At 38.2% G+C, this 21,703-nt stretch overlaps 1 protein-coding gene and 1 pseudogene across 3 annotated transcripts; both read right to left on the bottom strand.

The window, feature by feature from the left end:
* Nucleotides 1-347: 347 nt before the first annotated feature.
* LOC149834362 (protein ALTERED PHOSPHATE STARVATION RESPONSE 1 pseudogene) lies at nt 348-2,068 on the bottom strand (annotated as a pseudogene). 2 transcript variants are annotated; one of them, XR_016432528.1, is made up of 2 exons: nt 1,279-2,068; nt 348-694 (listed from the first exon to the last, which is right to left on the bottom strand). The product of XR_016432528.1 is annotated as a protein ALTERED PHOSPHATE STARVATION RESPONSE 1 pseudogene, transcript variant X1 (transcript). The 2 variants fall into 2 exon arrangements; XR_016432529.1 differs by having other exon boundaries at nt 348-710.
* Nucleotides 2,069-2,754: 686 nt separating this feature from the next.
* Nucleotides 2,755-5,904, bottom strand: LOC149834363 (uncharacterized). The gene is made up of 4 exons (XM_090009351.1): nt 5,599-5,904; nt 3,807-4,690; nt 3,243-3,427; nt 2,755-3,078 (listed from the first exon to the last, which is right to left on the bottom strand). Exons 2-4 carry the CDS (start codon nt 4,687-4,689, stop codon nt 2,755-2,757), a joined length of 1,392 nt encoding a protein of 463 aa, XP_089865477.1. The 5' UTR covers nt 4,690; nt 5,599-5,904.
* Between the last annotated feature and the right edge of the window lie 15,799 nt (nt 5,905-21,703).

Genomic DNA, 21,703 nt, shown 5'->3' on the forward strand with positions numbered 1-21,703 from the left:
TGTATAATACCCGGTACCTTCGGATTGATGGCCTGTGTTTGGATTTTCAGATTCCGGTTCCATCAAAATTCTCCTTTTTTAACGAATATTTGGTATAGGAACAGAGAGGCTCAGTCCTGTAGTTCGGTTTGGCATACCCAATATCTAAGGCCCCAAAAAAGCTACAGCCACGGGATTGCCCACAATGGTAGTAATACTTTACAATATGACAAGAATACCCCCCGGAAGACAGAAAACTGGTACTCCGTTGTTCCCAGAGCCACCTCTGTACGAGTTCTCGTGACACCCAAAAAAGAATAAACTATACACAGAAAACTACAAAAAAAAAAAAGAAGGGAACAAACAGCAAAAAAATCATGGTGGTCATTATGTGTCACTTCATAAGATGGCAATACAAAATTACCTTCTTGGTAAACCATCCAAAAGGTACAAAACAGGAGTAAAAAAGATATTCACAAAACTTGGTTGAGATTTCGGGAAAAGAAAGAGAACAAGGAACGATTAAAGAGATCAGGAACACTGTTTCATTTTCCTGACGTGATATACGGCAAGTAATTACGTTTTTGGGTACTTACATTACATGGTCTAAAGGTGATGGCCTTTGGCTGGTGCCTTTGTGTACGGTCTCTCACAGTAATCTCACTGTTTCTTATGCGCGCCGGTAATGTATTGATATGCGCATAGTCAGAGAGACCTGCATTGCAGAAGAACTACAGGAATGAAGTCAAGAGAGAAAATAAAACAGGAAAGAAAAGCATGCAATGATTTCATTATGGATTAAAACATTTGAGACAACGCCCCAGAATGGAAAAGCAGCATCAAAAGATTCAAAACAGGCCATGTCCGGTTACTGATGGACCTTTTTATGGACCCAGCTAACCGACCAGATTGGGTCAGTTGGGGATTTTGCTCCACTAACTACTGATAGAGATTCCATTTCCAACCGATTTCACAAATCCAAACACACCCTTTTAAAGGCTCAGCCTATTTGAGGAAACTTGACCCTGGTCATACCAGAACCAGATAGGCTTTTTGCCAAGTCTGTAAAACTAAATCCGAACACATCATGCTGAATCTTGGATCCATCAAGTCCATCTGGATGGTAATAGAAGAATCATGGCAACAAAAGTTCCACTCCCACAGATGGAAACTACAACCACGTCCTAAGGCTCAGGTAAATTTGCCTGTGGCCTTGTTTCAAAGTATTGCATAATTGCTCATCATTTCTCTACACAAATGAAGAAGAGACATAGATGATTAGGGAAAAAGTCTTTTTACCTTAAGAAGCCTAAACGATCACGGTCACAGACAGCCGGATCTGTTGTCATCAGGAACACCCTTGGATTGGTTGTACAGACCCTCGAATGCTTGCATAGAAACGCTTGAGAATCCAGTCAATGCCTGAAACACGTTCGGAAGCCCAGTCTGCAGGTTGTTGAGCATCATTGCCCGAGTAACCTGAACAGCACTGTGATACTTGCTCCTCTGCTCATCTACCCGCTTCTTGAACGCATCCGTTTTAGCATGCTTGACGCACAACGGGTGCTTAACATTCATGCTGGAAATGAATTCGGCATCGATGCCGTACTTCCTTTTCATTAAGCTCAAAGACTTTAGTTCCTTATCCAGACGCTTCTCGAGCCTCTCCAACTTCCTTCTCAGTCGGTGTTCTTCGGCCTGCTGAACTGCTATGGAATGGATAACTGCAATGAAGCTCTTGATGGCCTCCGAAGTTACTTTATCAGGCAGCCTCTCGAGAGCAAGTTGCCACTGATCACAAAGGGCAAAGGCACCTGTATCCATGAAGTCATTGCGCTCGCCATCGCCATCGGTAAGGCAGTTGGTCAGCTTGATCCATGCATTGAGCATACGCATGTAATCGCGTTGAGACTTGAGAAGGTTGCAGAAGCTGGCATACAAGGCAGCAACCTCAGTTTCCAGTTGGATAGTGGCTAGACGATGATATTCTGTAGTTGCTTCAGTACTCAGCTGGTCATTGAGGTTGTTCAATTGTTGAGAGATGTGGTTTTGAACTTGATGACACTCGTACATGATTCTCCACATCCGTGTCAGTCTGTGAAGCAAATTGCATGAGAACATTTAGAAGTTCGGAGACGGAAACATCATGACAGTTAAGACAGTGACAACAATACTAAACAAATCAAGATAATTCTACTTCAGACAAGTTTCTGATAGACAAAAGAGAGTACCATCAACAAGTTATGCAAAAATTTGAAACAAAAGATCAGTACACGGTGGAACTGGAGCAAATATTAAGGAGGTGAGATAGTGGACCAAAGATCAGACCAGCAGTTAATAGCATGAGTTGTCTGAACGTATAAAAATCTTGGGAGTCAGAGGACATCTTGGTTTGTTTCACAAGTGGGACTTGGTACCGGGCTAAAGCCAGAAATTTTTCTGAATGCTTTGTTTGATTCATGGATTTCAATAGTATTGTTTTCATGTCCTCTTCTACAGAAAAAGGTCTTCTCTGTTGGACAAGAAAAATGAGACGACTACCAAATCAGAGAAAAAGATGATAAGCGTTCTTGGTACTTGGTTTCAACCTCTGAACATTCCATCTGCTCTTAGTAAGAATGACGGCAAAATATTTTTGGGTGCACTAGGCCTGAGCCATGCGTGTGACATGCATATATGTTTGTGCGTTCAGAAAATCCCGGATGTTACAAACAAAATTTACTAAGAGGAAATTAATTTTGTATTAGCTGCCATGAATATGCGTCTATATCTGACTTACCCGCCCGATAATTCAACAAGCTGAGGGTGCAACTCTTCATCCCTGAGCCTCACTATGGTTGAAAAGGTCGTAGCGATAGACACTTTTAGAGAATTGATTTGGGAACGTGACCTCTCAACACTAACTCTGGTCTTGTCAACCTTCACTCCCTCTTGGTTCTTAGCTTCCTGCCTCTGCAATAAATGGACTTCCTTCTCATGTTGACGCTTTGCAATCTCCTCACCCTGCGAAACATAAGATACTTTAGCATTGTTCCTCTTTGTGAGAAGCAAGAGATGCATATCACTTGTCACCCAAGAAACAGGAAGAATAACAAAGAGCTAAAGAGAACACTGGTAAAGGCATCATCAGTAATGTAGCAACTAAGGATTTTGATCTTGCACAGAGCAGATTATGATCGCGAATAAATATAAATTGCCAAATTCTCCTGTATTGGAGCAGCCAAATGCAATCCAAAACCATATTTAGCATGTAACAAGATTACCTTAACTTCTTCATAGAGCTTCTGCTCCTCCACGTATAATTTGTCGAGTGTTTCAGAAAGGCTGCTAGGTCTGTAAGCTTCATCCATGGTCTGAAATTCAAAAGAGTCTCTGCTGGACTGAAGTGATTTAGAAGACCGATTCCAAGACAATGTGCTGAAAACCTTTGCTGATTTGCAGCTCTTCTCTGTTGAAAAAAAACAGAAACCAGGTACACACATTCTTAAATCTGTGACAAAAAATTAGCAAAAACGCCTTGTCCAGAATACAGTTACAAATAGCCGACAAAGAACAAGACCAATGCTTAAACAAATAGAATGAGACACTTATTTATTACTATCTGCTACAATGCAGAGAAATAACAATGTAAGACAAACAGATTGCAGCCAAAGCTTAGAGAAAAGGACAGATATAGAAAGAACAGGGGAACAGCTAATAGAAATAACAGTATAGATTTCCCAGCAAGATATCAGTATAACATGTACAAAGTTCAAACTATTATAGAAAAAGTAACCTCTCGACAGAACTCCCTGAAGATGAGAGAGAGAGAGAGAGAGAGACTTTACTCTTGGTTTCAATGAAATTCTGCAGCAAGGAAGTGCCTCTGTTATTTTCCATCAGGATGGAGATTTCTTTGCCCCCAGCAGATGCCTTAAGGAAATAGTCATCTAGATCCTTCACAATCCCAGCTAAGCTCTTCTTGGTCTTCCAAACAACCATAGTCATGTCTGAATCCTTAGTGTACCAACTCACCATTGACGAATTATCATCAATTTCTCTAGCAGGAGATTTATCGTGCACGACTTTTGAAACCCAATAATCAGTTTCTCTAGCAGAAGATTTCTCCACCAGAGATTTTGGGACCAAATAATCTATTTCATTAACAGTGGATTTCGGAGGAACAACTTTGGAAACCAAATCAGCCTCCAGTTCTTCCTCTTCATCCTCAAACTCAGTATTTGTTTCTGCCCAATCCTCATCTTCCACTTGTTGACAATCATCAGTCTTCCTCAGCTGAGAAGGGGATGCGGGGGTAAAAGGGTCCCAGAATTCCCAAGATGATCCATGAGCCGACGGTGGCGGCGGCGTATGATTCCCTGGTTCATCAATCTCTATGTTTTCCTGAAGGGGTTTGTCATTTTGATCATAACCACCAAGTTCTTCTGCTGGCGCAGTAAAATGCGTGTTAGAAGGGCTCAGTGGCGGCGGCGGAGGCGGTGGAAATGTAACTCTGAAGGGTGCTGCTGCATTGACTGCACCGAGCTCGCTGGATTCTACTTCAGCAAATTGCCTGAGAGTTGCACCAGTATTTTTGAGCGAGTGCAGATAGGCAACCTGAGAAACTGCAAACTCATTACGATATTGTACTACTTGTTTCATAAGCCGCCTTCTCTCCCTACATCTCCGCACGCTCTCTTCCCTCTCAATACTTGATGATGCGCATCCCATTCTGAAAGCTCGAAAACCAGAGGGAACTACTCAGGACTCAGGAGGGTAAGACATAAGTTGAACCATTCGATCATAACTAAGATAAAGGGAGAAAAACTAAATAAATGATCTCTCACTAGGAAGATTGCAACCATAATAATAATTTCTGCACAGATTCCATGTTAGAACCAACAGCGCTCTAGAAAAACAAAACATAAAAAGAAATCCTTTTGAGAGAAAGCACTCTGAGATGAAAAAATCCCATCAAGGTCTAAATAGAATGATCTTTATCAATGATCTACATTCAATGTTAGTTTTTATTCTATTAAGGTTTCCACCGAGCTCCAAGAGCATCTAAAAGCAAAACCATTCAGGAAAACCTTCACAAAGGAAGTTTAGTTTTGTAAAGGAAAAACAACTAAAAGTATTCGTTTAGTTCCCGCAAATAAACGAAGAAAGTTGCTACAAATAGAAAATTAGCTCAAAGATGGAAAATTTCAGAAGAAAAAACAACGATCATAGTAAAAGATGCACCTGTTTTCTGAAAGCTCGGTCAAGAAAACAAAATCCAAAGCTGAAAAGGAAAAAAGAAAGAGATTGGCCAAAAACTCTACATTTCTCAAGTTCCTTACTTCATGCAATAGAAAAAAAACGAAATCGATATATCAAACACAGATCTTCAAGAAAAAAAAACATAATTTTCCACATTCCAACAGCAAATTCCTCCAGTCTCTTCCTTCACTATGGAGCATCAGAAATCCGCACTAAAAAGAAAAATCATTAGAAAGAAGAACACAAAGAAGAACTCCGGAAACCCTGAGAAACAAGAACAACAAGCACTATTCCACTAAAAAGACTTCAAAAACGAAAAAGAAGAAAAACAGAACGAAATTGGAAAAAGAAAGAAGAGGAGAGATTCCAACTTCTTACATTCCTAATCACGCATGAAGGAATAAAAGAAACCTAACTCTTCGTCCCTCTCCTCACTCTGTCTGTGCCTCTCCTTCTCAGATGACTCCCGCTCTCATTTCCACCGGTGATCCGGTGATCTCCAGCGGAAAACCAAAAGGAAAATGAGCTCTACCGCACGAACGTACGAATCTGCGGAGAGTCGTCGTTCGGAATCCTAACCTCCTCTTCTTCTTCCTCCTCCTCCAACTCCTCTGCTTCTGCTGCTTCTCTTTTGTTTGGTTGTGGGGTTTTGTTTGGAAGGAATTTACGATACACACGCGCCGCTTCTGAAGGCAGGGGAGAGCATTTTATGAGTGCCAGCACTTTTACAACACTGCCCCTAACATTTTTAACATTTTCCTCTTGTTCTTTTCCCAGCTTTTTTTTTAACCTATTTACCTCGGTAAGAAAAATTAGTGGGAGAAAGGATCGAAAATTAGACGTAATGAATCGGTGTATGAATCGTCTCGGGCGATTCGTGTGGGTTGGTGCCTAATCCTTGAACTCGGTGGGGGCATGTTGCACATGACTTGGATTGTAGTTGGCAGACACTTAGAGGGTAGGGGTGTCAACGGGTCGGGTTTGCCCGGACCTGACATGGACCAAACGTTATAGGGTCTGGGTATGGCGACAAATAAGAAGACTTGAGTAAGACCTGGGTCCGAACTTGAAGGTCCGAACGGGGGGTAAAATTTGTGAATTTTTTAAATATGAACAACAACATCAACAACTACCCCTTCATCTCAAAACAATTGGGGTCGGCCATATGAACCAAAAAAGAAAATCATTCTGGGTCTTTCACATGAATCTTTCTCCTCCAATCATATTTTTTACCAGATATGGTTTGGGTCTGATTCATGTAGCTCTCTTAATAGGTCTGAGTATGGTTTTTCTTACAACAGACCCGTTTAGATTATCATACCCAAAAATCTGATCTAAGTCTAGTTTCATCTGGTCTGAACCAAAACTGACCTCTTGACACTCCTAGTGGAGGGCAAGAGCTCACAGAGTTTTATGCTGCTAGGACAGTGATCTTTAATAGGGCCAGCAGAGCCACAGGCTCAACCCATATCCTGACCTGAGGTCAATCTAACTCGGGCTCGAGCCAGTCTCTTTAGGCCCAACCCCGTTAATGGGGGGCTCATGTATTTTGTAAATGAGCTGGGTCTGAAAATGCAACTTGAGCTTGACTTATAACTGATCGGGTACCCTACCTGAGGAAAAACCCTAAGCATTCAAGCTTGGCTTCGGATAATCTATATTAAGAAGGATTTCTTTTGTTCCGGGACTGCCATGTTTTTTACCTTTTTGTTCCTAATGTCATTTGCTTCTTCCTGCTCTGCTGGATGGAGTTCTTAGTTTGGTTTTATGGATCTTATGCGCAATATGAATGCCTTGGGATTACAGCGAGCTGGGTAGAGCTCGAGTTCAAAAGATGCTTAAAAAATGAATAAGTAAATAAAAACATTGTTTGGAAGCTGAAAATAATAGGATTTGAACCATAAACCCTAGTGCTTGCAAGCTAAAACATTTCAACCACAGTTGGGAATCTGACTCTCTGGAAAATATCAGTGGGAAAAAAATCTCATGGTATTTAGAAAAAGTGTATTTTTTCTCAAAAGAATCTCAATATCATATATTTTAAATAAATATGTAAAATACATAAAAATAAAAACATAAGTACTATATAAAATTAGGCAAAAAAGGTGTCTTTATTATGTGTTAATATCGGGTTAAAAACATGATATTTTCATAACGAACAACATGCACATATCACATTTTTCTCCGTATAAAACATGATATTTTCATAAAAATAAAAATTCTCTTTATTGTGTGTTAATATCCAGTTAAAACATGATATTTTCATAACGAACAACATGCAAATATCATGATTTTATTGCGATTTTTTCAAAAAAGTCGGTGATACTTGTGACTATGATTTCAACCATTTGTTCTGCACTATGCTCTCTCTCTCTCTCTCTCTCTCTCTCTCTCTCTCTCTCTCTCTCTCTCTATATATATATATATATATATATATATATATATATATATATATATATATATATATATATATATCTTCAGAACTTATACCAAACTCAGACTAACAAAGAAAAGGAAAAATGAAAGAACTAACGACAAACCTTTGTTGGGTCGTTTCCGGCATCGCTTCCCCTGTGACAGGGAAAAACCAAAAACTGTTATTTGAAATAGTAAATCACATAGGAGAGGACTGCGTACCTGAGGCAGCCATTGGCGAACTGTTGTGGTTACCGGAGATGGAGGTCGCCGGAGGTTCTCTGCTCAGCCGGGCTGCAGCTACCACAAGCGCAAGCTTCCTCAGGCAGCCGGTGAGTAGACCTGTATTCCCCGTATCAGGGTCGCTAATGATACCCTGTATTTATAAAGTATAGGGTGGGAACGGTTTGCGTAACCGTTCCTCCTTATCCTATACCTTGGTTTATCAGATGGATCATCCCTGATGTGGGGATGTATCCACATCGTGGATAACCATCACGTCAATCATGGTGGTTAATGCGACATTCTCTCACTTGATTCGACGATAAACCTTTTAACCAGAAAACCTTATGGGAATAACTTGATAAATAGAATGACCTTTTTATTCTATTCTATAAGTCCTTAGTTGAATCTCTAATCCTTATGAGATTAACAACAATCATAATGAGAATAAAAAACTGAAAGTGATCACTTTATTTATGTACATATGTTAAAAAGAGTTTAACAATCCCATCCTCATTACATGTTTGGAATATAATTCCGGTGCTAGCCCTTTAGTAAGAGGATCAACGATCATCTCTTTGGTACCAATATTAACAATATGCACTAAATGATTCTTCGTCCTTTCTTTAACAACAAAATACTTCAATTCCATATGCTAGCACGACGTAGTACTTTTGTTGTTGTTAGAAAAGAACACTGCAACTTCATTATCACAGTAGACCTTCAGTGGCTTCCCAATGGAATCGACCACCTTTAACAGTGATATGAAGTTCTTTAACCATATAGTCTGCGAAGTAGTTTCATACAATGCTATGAATTTTGCCTCTATGATGTGGGTAGCAGTGGCCGTCTGCTTTTCACTCCTTTAAGAGATCGCGCCCCCAGCAAGTAAGAAGGCGTACTCAGTAGTAGACTTTCTGCTATCAAGGCATCCTCCTAAATCCGCATCTGAGTAGCCAATGACCTCGAGGTGATCAACTTTATGATACGTCAACATATAGTCTTTTGTCCCTTGCAAGTAGCGCAAGACTTTCTTGGCAGCCTTTCAATGGGGTAAACCTGGGTTAGACTGAAATATGCCAAATACCCCTACTGCAAAAGAAATATCTGGTCGAGAACATGTCTGTGTGTACTACAAGCTGCCAACAACTGATGCATATGGAAAAGCACTCATCTGTGTTTTGTCAATATCGTTCTGTGGATAATCCTTTAGGCTCAACTTGTCACCTTTTGATATGGGTGTAGAAACAGGAGAACAATTCTCCATCCCATATCGCTTTAACACCTTATCTATATAGGATCTCTGGGAGAGGCCTAGAAAACCTTTTCCTCTGTCTCGACGGATTTCAATGCCAAGAACATAAGCAACCTCACCCATATCTTTCATATCAAAATGTGATGCAAAAAACTATTTTGTCTCTGAAAGCAACTTTATATCGTTGGTTGCAAGTAAGATGTCATCCACATACAACATCAATATAATGAACTTACTACTACTTTCTTTAAGGTATATACATTGATCAATAATATTTTTTATAAACCCAAAAGTCATAATGACTTGGGAAAATTTAATATACCACTGTCGGGAGGCATGTTTAAGTGAATATATTGATTTGTTAAACTTGCAAACCAGACGATCATTTTTAGAAAAACCAAGAGATTGTTCCATGTATACCTCTTCATTCAGATCCTCGTTGAGAAACGTTGTTTTCACATCCATCTGATGTAGCTCTAAGTCATAATGAGCTATGAGGGCCAAAATTATTCTCATCGACTCCTTAGTTGAGACAGAAGAAAATATCTCATTATAGCCAATGCCCTCCATCTGGGTGAATCCTTTAGCAACCAATCTTGCTTTATGTCTTTTTATGTTATCTTTGGAGTCCTTCTTGGTCTTAAGGACCCATTTACACCCTACAGGTTTTACTCCTTCAGGTAACGTGACAAGATTTCACACTTGATTTTTAGCCATAGAGTCTAACTCTTCTTTCATGACTTCTATCTAGTGCGAAGATTGTTTACTTTCAACAGCTTCCATAAAAGTCAACGGGTCATCATCCATATCTATGAAATCACCAGGCGCCTTAAGGTACACCACATAATCAGGATGTATGACAGATCTCCTAATCCTTATGGATCTCCAAACAGGTCGTTCTTCAAGCTCAGATTGAACCTGATCATCATGTTCATGCTCTTCTGCATTGTCCACAATAGATTCACTTTGGATTTGTGCATTAACAACCGAATGATCAACCACATCATCATTAGGAATAATAATGTGGTGTCTTTCGATGTTTTTCTTAACAGGTGATGAAACTGGATCTTGTACTTCCTCAAAACCAAGGCTTTGAAGTGCACTCAATCTTACTGAACCATCTTCTAGGAATTTTGCCTTATATGTTTCAACAATTTATGGTGATTGAGATGAACAATAAAACTTGTACCCTTTTGATCTTTCTGGATAACCAATGAAATATCCACTGGTTGTTCTTTAATCAAAGGCTTTAATGTGGGGGTTATACAACTTAGCCTTTGCAGGACATCCTCATATGTGCATATAAGACAATGATGGTTTCCTACATGTCCACAACTCATAAGGAGTTTTAGACACAGATTTCATAGGAACCTTATTCAAAATATGCATAACAGTCCTTAAAGCTTCACCCCACAACTTTATGAAAAGTGTTGAATAATTCAACATAACTCTTATTATTTCCTTAAGCGTACGATTTCTCCTTTCAGCTACACCATTCTGATAGGCACTACCAGGCATGGTATGTTGAGGCACAATGCCTTCCTCTTTGAGAAATCGCGCTAATGGTCCTTCCCTTTGCTCCATCTTAGTAAATCTACCATAATATTCACCTCTTTATTAGACCTAACTATCTTAATAACCTTATCGGTTTGTTTCTCTACTTCTTTCTTAAATTCCTTAAACATCTGAAAGATATTAGATTTTTCAAAGATCAAGTAGAGATACATATACCGAGAATAGTCATCAATAAAGGTGACAAAATATTTTTTGCCTGTGTAACAGGGGGAAAACGGTCCACATACACCAATATGGACTATCTCCAATATCTCACTGTTGCGTTTGTCACCCTCTTTATATGTGTTTGCATGCTTAGCCTTTATGCAATCAACGCATGGGTCATTGTCGGTAAAATCTAGAGATTTTAAGATCCCTTCATTTACAAGTCTCTTTATTCTCTTTTCAGAGATATGACTCAATCTTCAGTGCCAAAGCATGTAAGATTTAATTTATTGGCTATTTTCAGAAATTTGTAATAAATTACATTCATGAAAAACAAATAACAAATTACCTCTCTTTTCCAACCACTTCTTATACTTCATGCAATATGTCTTCATGTGTCCTTTCTTCTTATAAAAAAAGCACCTTATGGGAGTAGAGTCAGATTGCTTGTCTTGGGATGACTTATCCCCAGTTGGTTTCCTCCTAGCATTTCTCTTAAATGCATTCTTCCTTGGTCCTACCTTGGATGTATGAGAAGCCATGTGTGCACTCTGCACCTTCTCTCCTTTCAGCCTCTCTTCTTCTTCAACATACTTGGACATAAGTTCATTGAACGTTCATTCATCATTATGTGTGTTGTAAGATATTTTGAAAGATCCGTATTCCAAAGGTAAGGACATTAGAACTAAATACACTAGGAAAGAATCAGAGATGATGAACTTTATGTCATTTAGCTGAGATGCTATTCTCCACATCTCCAAAATGTGCTGACGAATGTTTCTCCCTCTAGAATATTTCATAGATATTAGTTTTGATATCAGGGTACTAGCTCTAGCCTTGTTTAAACTCACAAATTGTGATTTAATGGCACTCAAGAATTCTCTCACTGTTCTTCATTGTGGGATAGCACTGCGAATATTCTTAGCCACTTTAGATTGCAAAAGCAGCAGGCTAAGCCTATTCGAGCGCTCCAACTTCTTAAAAGCAATCTTTTGATCAACAGTGCTCTGATCAGTGAGGGCAGCGAGTTCTTCTATCCTTAGGGTCAGATCTAGATCCATATACTCTAATGTAAAAAGAATAATTTTTTTTCAATCACTAAAGTTAGATCCATCAAGAAAAGGTATAGAGCTTGAGTCATCTAAAAATCACAGAACTAGAAACTGCATGACAAAAGACACATATCAAGAAGCATTCGTACGAGACTAAAACTTTAATGAAAAAAGCAAAAGAATAAAGGCCCTTATTATGCTTATTTTCACGCGAGTGAAGGGGGTCATCGGAGTCCTACTTTGGTAAGAGTTCTGACACGCAAAACTAATTCACCTACCGACCATATTCGGTAAAACTAAAGTTCTTGTGAAGTTAGACTATCGACACAAGGTACCTTTGGATACACATGTGTGATGTATCTCGACACATTTACCTTATTTTACCCTACTTAAATTCTAAACACGATAAAACTATCTTTGGGTCATTTATCATTTCATGAATCTAAGTACAACAGTAATATTGGCTAAAATCATATGATAATACAATATGTTGACAACATACGTGTATTTAATCACTTTGGTGACATGAATTCACTAAGTTATCTAGTTATCCATATTGTCAATACTATACACACATCATTCACGCATGCAAAATTATAAATAAATGCATGAACAATAACCCAAGCCAAGCTTAAATGGGTAAAACCCTGGGTCCTTAAGCATGAACTTGTTTAAAAGTACTCTGAACCGGTCTGAAATAGCCATGAACCGGTCATCCAAGGGTCCGAACCGGTTCTAAACCTTATGAACAGGTGTCAAGTATGAACAAAAGTTCATAAAACCCTATAACCATATGCCAAAATCCTTGTATTTTCTTATATTTAAGAAAACAAGGTCTTAGCATCTCGGAACCAGTGAGAAATTGAAAGAACCGGTTAAAAATGGCTCCAAACCGGTTCCGAAAAGGGGCAGAATCAGTCCACGATCTGGTTCAGGCTAAATAGTGCCTGAACCCTACTGGATTCGAGTCGGACCTGACTGTAACCAAAACTAGGTTAGACCCGGTACATAACCCATTGTTGGGTCATTTCCGGCATCGCTTCCCCTGTGACATGGAAAAACCAAAAACTGTTATTTGAAACAGTAAATCACACAGGAGAGGACTGCGTAACTGATGTGGTTACCGGATATGGCGGTCGCTAGAGGTTCTCTGCTCAGCCGAGCTGCAGCTACCACAAGGGCAAACTTCCTCAGGTAGCCGGTGAGTCGACCTGTATTCATCGTATCAGGGTCGCTCATGATACCTTGTATTTATAAAGTATAGGGTGGGAACGGTTTGCGTAACCGTTCCCCCTTATCCTATACCTTGGTTTATCGGATGGATCATCCCTGATGTGGGGATGTATCTACATCATGGATAACCACCATGTCAATCGTGGTGGTTAATCCAATAACCTTACCATTTGGTGGAACCTCTATAGGAATCTACCACCTTATTCCCAGTTTCGGAATCAGATTTGGATCAAAACTTCTGCCAGATCTACGTCTCAATCTGTATGTGAAAAGATCAAGTGCAATATTATTGCACAAATATTTACACATTAAGCACCTGATCACCCTCCATCTTGGGGACAAGGCCTGTCAGGTGTGGGACCCAAGACCTTAGTGAGAGCACAAAATTTTGTGCAATAATATTGCACCCAATTCAGACTCGGATCTGTATCTTGGATCAGTCATTGCCAAGTAGTAGAATTCAGATCAGGATCCAAATCTACTTCATCGAATCCAAATCTGCATATTGCTCTATTGCTTTTGGATCTGGATTCACATCAATCATGATCATCGTCCACCCTACCATTTGCACCCTTTTTCTAAAGTAAGGCCCGGCTGTGATATAGGCCGGATGAGGTGCAATCACATTACACAAATGCAATGTGCCGCTGCACCTGATCATCCCTGTAAAAGTGGGGTCCAACAGCTGATGGAGGGTGATAAGGTGCAGCAGCACATTGCATTTGTGCAACGTGAAATTGAGACCCAACAGCAGGGTGATCAGGTGCAGCGGCATATTGCGTTTGTGCAATGTGATTGCACCTTATCCCAATTTGGTATGGCTGGGCCGCCTTCGACTTTGTGGGTCCTGGTTGGTTGGTAGATGTAAATCCGTTCTCAAAATAAGCCTGAATCCTGGCATGATCTCTAGCGGTGCCTTAACTGATGACTGTCTCGGAGAGAGGCTCGGTGAAATAGACCTGTCTTTTTTTTTCCCTTTTTATTTACCTTTTCTTAATATAATAAGATCTCTTTAGCTGGTGATGCATTTTAGGGCATGCTTTTATGGCATAGAAAGTTTGGTCTTTTATGCGAAAATGCATGTTAAGTACAAATCCCACTGGCAACACAAACACGGCACCCACTTTTCCACGAGGAAAGTGAAAGTGGGACCTAAAATCAATGAGAATAAGGAAAATAGCCACACACTTTTCCATGGTTCTTCTGGATTGGATGGTTAGGATTGAATGTACGATGGAACCCATCCTATTTCAAATGATGAGATCCGTGTTCCTTCCTCACTCCATTGAACGTGAAACCCATCCTTGGTTTCTAGACCATACCCCAGAAGGAGTAATTACGTCCATTGTCTTTTTAAGGGTGTGTCTAAATACACAAGATTGGGAGGAATTAGAATCCAGTTCTACTAGAATTTTCTTTTTTCCTGTCTTTTGATGGAATCAGATTCCAATCCCACTCAATGCTACAAATCCAAAATCACAAGTTTGGGTGGTGGCTCTTGGAAAGACAGTAGGTGCCCTTTATGGACTTGTGCCACTGCCACCAGAAGGAGAGTCACATGGCTTGAACCAGCCTTACCATGCTGGACAGACTGATTTTTACTGTTAGGTTCCACTCATCCTTCATGTGATCATCATCCCCATCTTCATGCCCCTCTTGCATCTTGTTTTGATCAAATCTGACCTAATAGATGGATTCAACATGGTCCATTTAATAAGAATCGACTCTTGAACCATATTTTCAAAGCTAAAACATATGATTTTTTTAAATCACATAATTTTGTGGTTTGTGAAATGTTGATTTTTGAATCACAAAAAAAAAAAATCCTGCACACAAGTCGGATTTTGGAGATTTAAATGTCAATCTTCACTAAATGAATGATGTAGATCACATTTATGGGGTCCGATTTGATCAAAACAACTTGCATCAATGAAATCCTAAAAAGTTGTATGAAGATGGGGATGAGAGAGGAAATGAATGGAACCCATTTCCCAAGCAATACCTAGACATGCATCTTTGATCCATTTGAGTCATAGATAGGTATTATTATATGATATCCAGATGTTGGCCGGATAAAACCCTGCAAGAATTTCATGCCACAAACGATGCAATCTTTGGGAAAGCATAAGCTCCATTGTCACTCGTTGTGGAGACGTGAACCATCATCATACACATTGCCTTTGACATCACACGAACCAGAACAATTTAGTAGGGGTGTCAATGGGTCAGGTTTGACTCGGACCCAACCCATACCAAACCCTATAGGGTCAGGGTTTAGTGATAAATTAGAAGACCCAATTAGAATCCAGGTGGGACTGGAAGAGTCCTATTAATATATGGAGCCGTGTATGAATTGTGAAATTTCATACCAGACCCGCGGGGCCTGACCCAAGTTCCAATTAAGATCCATAAATTTTTAATGTAAAAAGGATAAAAAAATATTATTTTATCGGTTATAGTCCGGGTCTGATTCATGTAATCCTTATAGGATCTGGGTATGGTTACTTTTATGGTGGATCCAATTAGACCCGTGTCCAGACCCGATACCATCATATCAAATTATGTTTGGGTCTGGTTTCACCCGAGTCTCCGAACCAAACCCGACCCGTTGACACCAATTTAGTAGTTGATAAAAGTTTCAGTTAAAGCACCAGTCATCACGTGCATCACAATCAAGTCCATCAACTTTAAAGGAAAAAAAAAAGACGAGTTCATGAACTTCAAATGTTGCAATTAATAGTAGAAGGGAACATGCAAGGCGAGGCAGCTAATGCAGCTGGACCCAGATCCTTAGCTTCAATGTTTATATTTGCTCATGAAAGCAAAAGTTTTGTGAGTTCATGAACTTGGCCACATTTCACTAGGGATCCAAACAGACCTTCAGCGCTACATGGTTAAGCAATCAGCATATAACATGGAAACCCAAAGTTTAGTTTTCCAAATGAAAGAAAGTTCCAAGTTTTCTCATGTGTGAAAGAAACTAGAAAGGAAAAAGGTTCCCTCAATTTGTTGCTCAGGTCCTAGTCCAGATCAGATATTTATTTGGCAGATCAGGATTTGAATGTAGTGTATTTGGATCTGATTAGATCCAACTTACTGGATTGGACACATTGTTGCAGTATATCAAATGTACTCAAACACACAAGCAAATTTCATTTAATAAATAAATTCATTTCCTAAGTTGAATGTAAACCTGAGAACAATGAATAGTTGTCAAATAACCAAAGAAATTTCCCATTTTTTTTTCACAGATATAATTTGTGCTTTTGTGCATGAGAAGAATCGAGAATGTCATTGGTTCCAAATACTTGATAAAAGCAAATCAAACATTTTGTGCTCTCTCTCTCTCTCTCTCTCTCTCTCTCTCTCTCTCTCTATATATATATATATATATATATATATATATATATATATATATATATATATATATAGTGAGGGTAGGTGCTTAATGAGATATGCAGCTCATGAAAGGGGTTTAATGGGTTTTTCAGGTTTTGTTTTTAAATTCTGACCATATAGGGATCAGCTCTTGAAGTGTTCAATTTTGAAACATGGGTGAGTTTGTATAAGGTTCCAAAAATCAATGGTCCAAAATATTTATAAATTTTTGAGGCTCCAAATATCATTTTTTTCATAAAAAATACATGATCCAGGTGTGGATTCCTCGTTCTTAAATAGACCATGCCCAACACATTTATGGGGTCAGAACTTCAAAGAAACACCTACCCAATTTTCTCTCTCTATATATATCGTAGGTGGTAGCTGCCTACTAATTTTTTATCCTACCACCAGCCTACCATGCTTTTGGAATGATTTTTTTATTTTTTCTAAAATCTGACTATTCTGACACAGTAAGGTTTTTATAAGATTTAAAATTTAACGGTCTACAATTTCAAAAAATATTCAATGCTTAGAAAAATATTTTTATCAAAAAAACAAGATCCAAGTCATTTTCTATCCAATCAAAGGAAATTTCAAAATCTATAACAGATGATAATCGGTGGTGGCATTTCTTGTCTAATGATCGAGTTTTTCATCGATCAGACTTTACATATTAGACTTTTCTCATTCATTTAGTGAGCATCATATTTTAGATTATAATTTTTTAATGTTTATATGTGTTTTTGAAAACACTAAAAATCAACCACGGACAATACTTTGTATTTAAAGTTTTGAATGCATTATGAGCTGTCACTTTTTTCACGTTTCAAAAAACATGTCTATATGTTGTAAAGTCTTCATCTAAAGCATATTTCTTACTATATAAATTACAAAGAATAAAAATTTAAAGTTTGATCAATGAGATGCTCAGGAGAAGAGGAGCAGTCCAATCATCCTCGCATGGTCCCCCTATATATATATGGGTTAATTTATAATTAAACCAATTAACGTAAGATGAATTCAACATTATGAAAATAACTAAAAACACACTAAAAAAATAACATTTTTGAAATTCTAAGTTTACTTTTTTAGATCAAAAAAGTGTTTTAATTTTTATTTTGCTTTAAATTCAAAAGATCTATAATGCCTAAAAAAGTAATCTTGTATTTTAAAAATACCATTATTTTAAGGGTATTTTAGTTATTTTTACAAGGTTGAATTCATTTAATGTTAAACCTAAGTGATTTAATGGTAGATTAACTTATATATATATATATATATAGAGAGAGAGAGAGAGCTACGTGGGATCGACCAATAATCAAATTATAATATGTAAAATATGCATTAATGATCACATAGAAGTATCCATTAGTGCTGGTACATTCATGTGAATCTTAAATAGTATTACATACAATGGTCCCCGCCATAATGACAAATATCAAGGAAGATTTTGAATTTATGACAATTCAAATTAAAAAATGATAAAATTGTAATAAAAATCACAAGTCATATTATAATTTACCCAAATTTTATTGTGTTTTAATGTGTGTTTTTATTTTTAAAAATTCTTCAAATTTTATTTTATTTTTTGTTATTTTCTCAAGAATTTGAACATTTGACACATATTTTTACTTTTTTATATAATGTATACTACGAATCAACAAACAACGAATTTTTAATTAATAACGAACACTTTCTTTGTTAGGAAAATAAGATTTGTGGCTATGACGTGGTCTCCCCCAGTTCGGTTCCACTCATCCTCTATGTCACCCCCTCTTCTTAAATCTTATAAATCTTATATTGATGCAATTGTTTTGATCAAATCTGAACCGATAGATGAATTCAGTATGGTTGATTTAATAAGAATCAAGCATTGGGTCGCACTTTTTTATGCAAAATATTATTTTTTAAAACATAAAATTTTGTGCTTTGTCAACCGTTGATTTTTGAATCACCAAAAAATCCTGCACACAGGTCAGACTCGACAATTTAAATGTCAATCTTCACTAAATGAATGGTGTAGATCACCTCTATGGAGTTCCAATTGATGAAAACAACTTGCATCAATTAAATCCCAACGAGGGGTAGGAAGATAGGGACTGCTTTGGTGAAGAGTGGAATCGATTTGGTACAACTCATTAAAAAAGGATTCCTACATAGTTTCAGCATTCAAGTGTCTGTATTTAAGAAGGTGTAATGTGTCCACACAAAATGCACCAACTCTCCTAATTGAGTTCCTTGTGCTTTCAAACGAAAAACAGAATCCACATTTTCCTTCTAAACAAATTCTCTTGAATTCCTGTAATTTGATTTTCCTCTACTCCATTCATAACCTTCCCTCCCAAACAGTCTTAGTAGACGTGAGGCCAATGGAATTAAGGTGTGCCTATGGTTATTAGGTTCTTTTCATATAGCTCTTGTAACAAGAAGGTCAAGGACATTAAGAAAGGCCCCAAGGGGGTTGGGGTGGTGGAAGGAGGCCTTGGCTGATATACAGAGGTGGTCAGGGTTTGAATCCCACGAGCATCATCCCTTTTGCATATAAGAAGAAGCAAAGGCATGCATTATGTCCCTTGCTGCCTAAGCGTGGTGAGTCCATGAGGGCAAGAGGTGCACCAGGGGTTTACAGCGTCGGAAAAGCAGCGGTAAATACCGGCACACTGCACCCGCCACTAGCGGGTGGTTTCACGTTGCTCACAGAGAAAAAAAAAAAAGGACATTAAGAAAGCACCAAACACCAAGTGACTGAACTTTTGCTTTTCTCTTTGTTGTGCTCTTTGAAAATGAGACTCACAACCAACAGACTTTAAACCACCACCCTTCAGCTTTTGACAAGACCAATTAAGGAGTCTTGAATGCCTGAACCATGTCTGAAGCTTCACATTGTCTTCTTTTTGGGATGTATCCAGTAAAGCAGATACCGCAATAATCTTTATTTGCTCAGATCTCAAAAATCAATGTCTGATCAAATCGATTTTGCATGCTGAAATCTAAGGCTGACTTGGTTTGCATCACCATTTCCCATGCAATCATAAAGTTTCTGCTTAGGGGACAGTTGAAATCAGTAGGAATCAATCAAAGCGGTTACTGTTCTTTTCCAAAAGCAAATAAATAAAGTGGTTACTAGAAGCCAGTTGAGTCAACTATTCTTTTGTAGGTTCTTATTCTTTTGTTCTAGCATAATCCCAGCTCTGGAAAAGGCACCGAAAGAATATTTTTCAAGTGATAGTGAGTCGTTTTCCACTCTGATTTTTGTTTAACCCTGTTTGGATGCAACCACTTATCCATGTGAAGCGAAGGTGGGATCTGCTATTATACATGATAATGCGATTTCACAGCTTAATTACCCCATTTATCTGGATAAGTGGGTGCACCCAAGGACACCCTTGACAAATGAAAAGCAGATGTACTGCTACCCATGAGGGAGGGGACTCTTCTCATCTGGCGAGGGGTGACTTGTTGACATCACCAAGTTGACAATGTGTCTCAAGTTCAAAACCAATGGATGTGCATCCTAAACCAAACCAAGGATAATACAAAGAACAAAGAAAAAAAGAAGAGAGATAATGTCTCTGTGGTTCGGTTCAATAAAACCTACATCTAGGAGTGGGCAACGGGCCGGCCCGTTGGGAAAACCCCAGCCCACAGCCTGCCCATTAGAACCATGGGCCTATATATACCCGGCACACTAGGCTGGGCCGGCCCACGGGCTGCCCGACCTATTGTCCACCTCTACCTTATCCACGAATACAAACCTACATACAATTTTTTCATTCAAACCAGTCATATATATATATATATATATATATATATATATATATATATATATATATATATATATATATATATATATATATATATATATATAGAGAGAGAGAGAGAGAGAGAGAGAGAGAGAGAGAGAGAGAGAGAGAGAGAGAGCGGCTCACATGATAGGTGCAAAATGAACATATTAAATGGGTTTTTCAGCCTTTTCATTTTATTTTTAAATTCTAACCATACAGATGTGATCTATATACTTATAGGGATTAGTTCTTGAAGTGTTCTATTCCCACACATAGGTGAGTTTATATAAGGTTCAAAAAATCAACTGCCCAAAATCTGTGTAAATTTTTGTGGCTTGAAATATCATTTTTTCATCAAAAACACATGATCCAGGTATGGATTTCTCGTAAATTGATCATGCTTGACACATTTATGTGGTCTAAAACTTCAAAAAAAAAACACTGAAGGAGCAGAAAAACACATTTAGCACCTAACCTGTCAGCAGCTACCAATCTCTCTCTCTCTCTCTCTCTCTCTCTCTATATATATATATATATATATATATATATATATATATATATATATATATATATATATATATATATACACACACACGAATGAGATTCCACCAAGTACAGCTCACGCTAAATTAATGATTCTTGATAAATGAAAGGGCTGTACTCGGTTTAGATGCCAACCCTTTGGAAGATGAATAGACCATACTGGGTTTAACTGCACACAATTGGATATTTGCACTCTTATGGTGAGTTGCATTTTTAGTATCACCACCACCTTCTCGAGTTGACTCTTTTGGTATTAGCACAATTCACTAGGCATTGAATTCTAACAGCCCCCCTCAAACTGAGCCGCGAACATAGGCCAAGTTTGTCTCTAAAAAACTTGAAATGGTACCTTTCCCAGCGGTTTCAAAAATATATAAGATAGTTGATTCTCGACGGACACTAATTTTGTGATTAGGCTAGTTTTAGATAATTGATATGAATATGTTTAGATCGATTATGAAAACTGGGTCAACAGTCATATTGTGCACTTAGATTGTAACAATGCAGAATAAGAGGATTATTTAAGTTTTCTCCAATATCAAAAAGAATAAATGAAATCTATGTCAACTCTGCCATATATAGTAGATACCATGGCTCTATATTCTGCTTTCAAACTCATCTAGCAACAATATTTTGCTTTTTCGCATTCCAAGAAATATAATTTTCACCTAAAAATGTACGAAAACCAGTAATAGATCTTCGAGTAATGGGGGCATCCAGCCCAATCTGCATCTATAAAGGCATAAAAATCCAAGGTACTACGAGACAATATCCTAAGTCCAAAATTCATGGTATCTTTAATATATCACAAAATCCTTTCACCTGCTTGAAAATGTCGTGTTGACGATAAATACCTGACTGACATAATTAACAGAGAG

This window comes from Nuphar pumila, chromosome 6 (assembly GCF_984573655.1).
Source record: "Nuphar pumila chromosome 6, dmNupPumi1.hap1.1, whole genome shotgun sequence".
Lineage (NCBI taxonomy): Eukaryota > Viridiplantae > Streptophyta > Magnoliopsida > Nymphaeales > Nymphaeaceae > Nuphar > Nuphar pumila.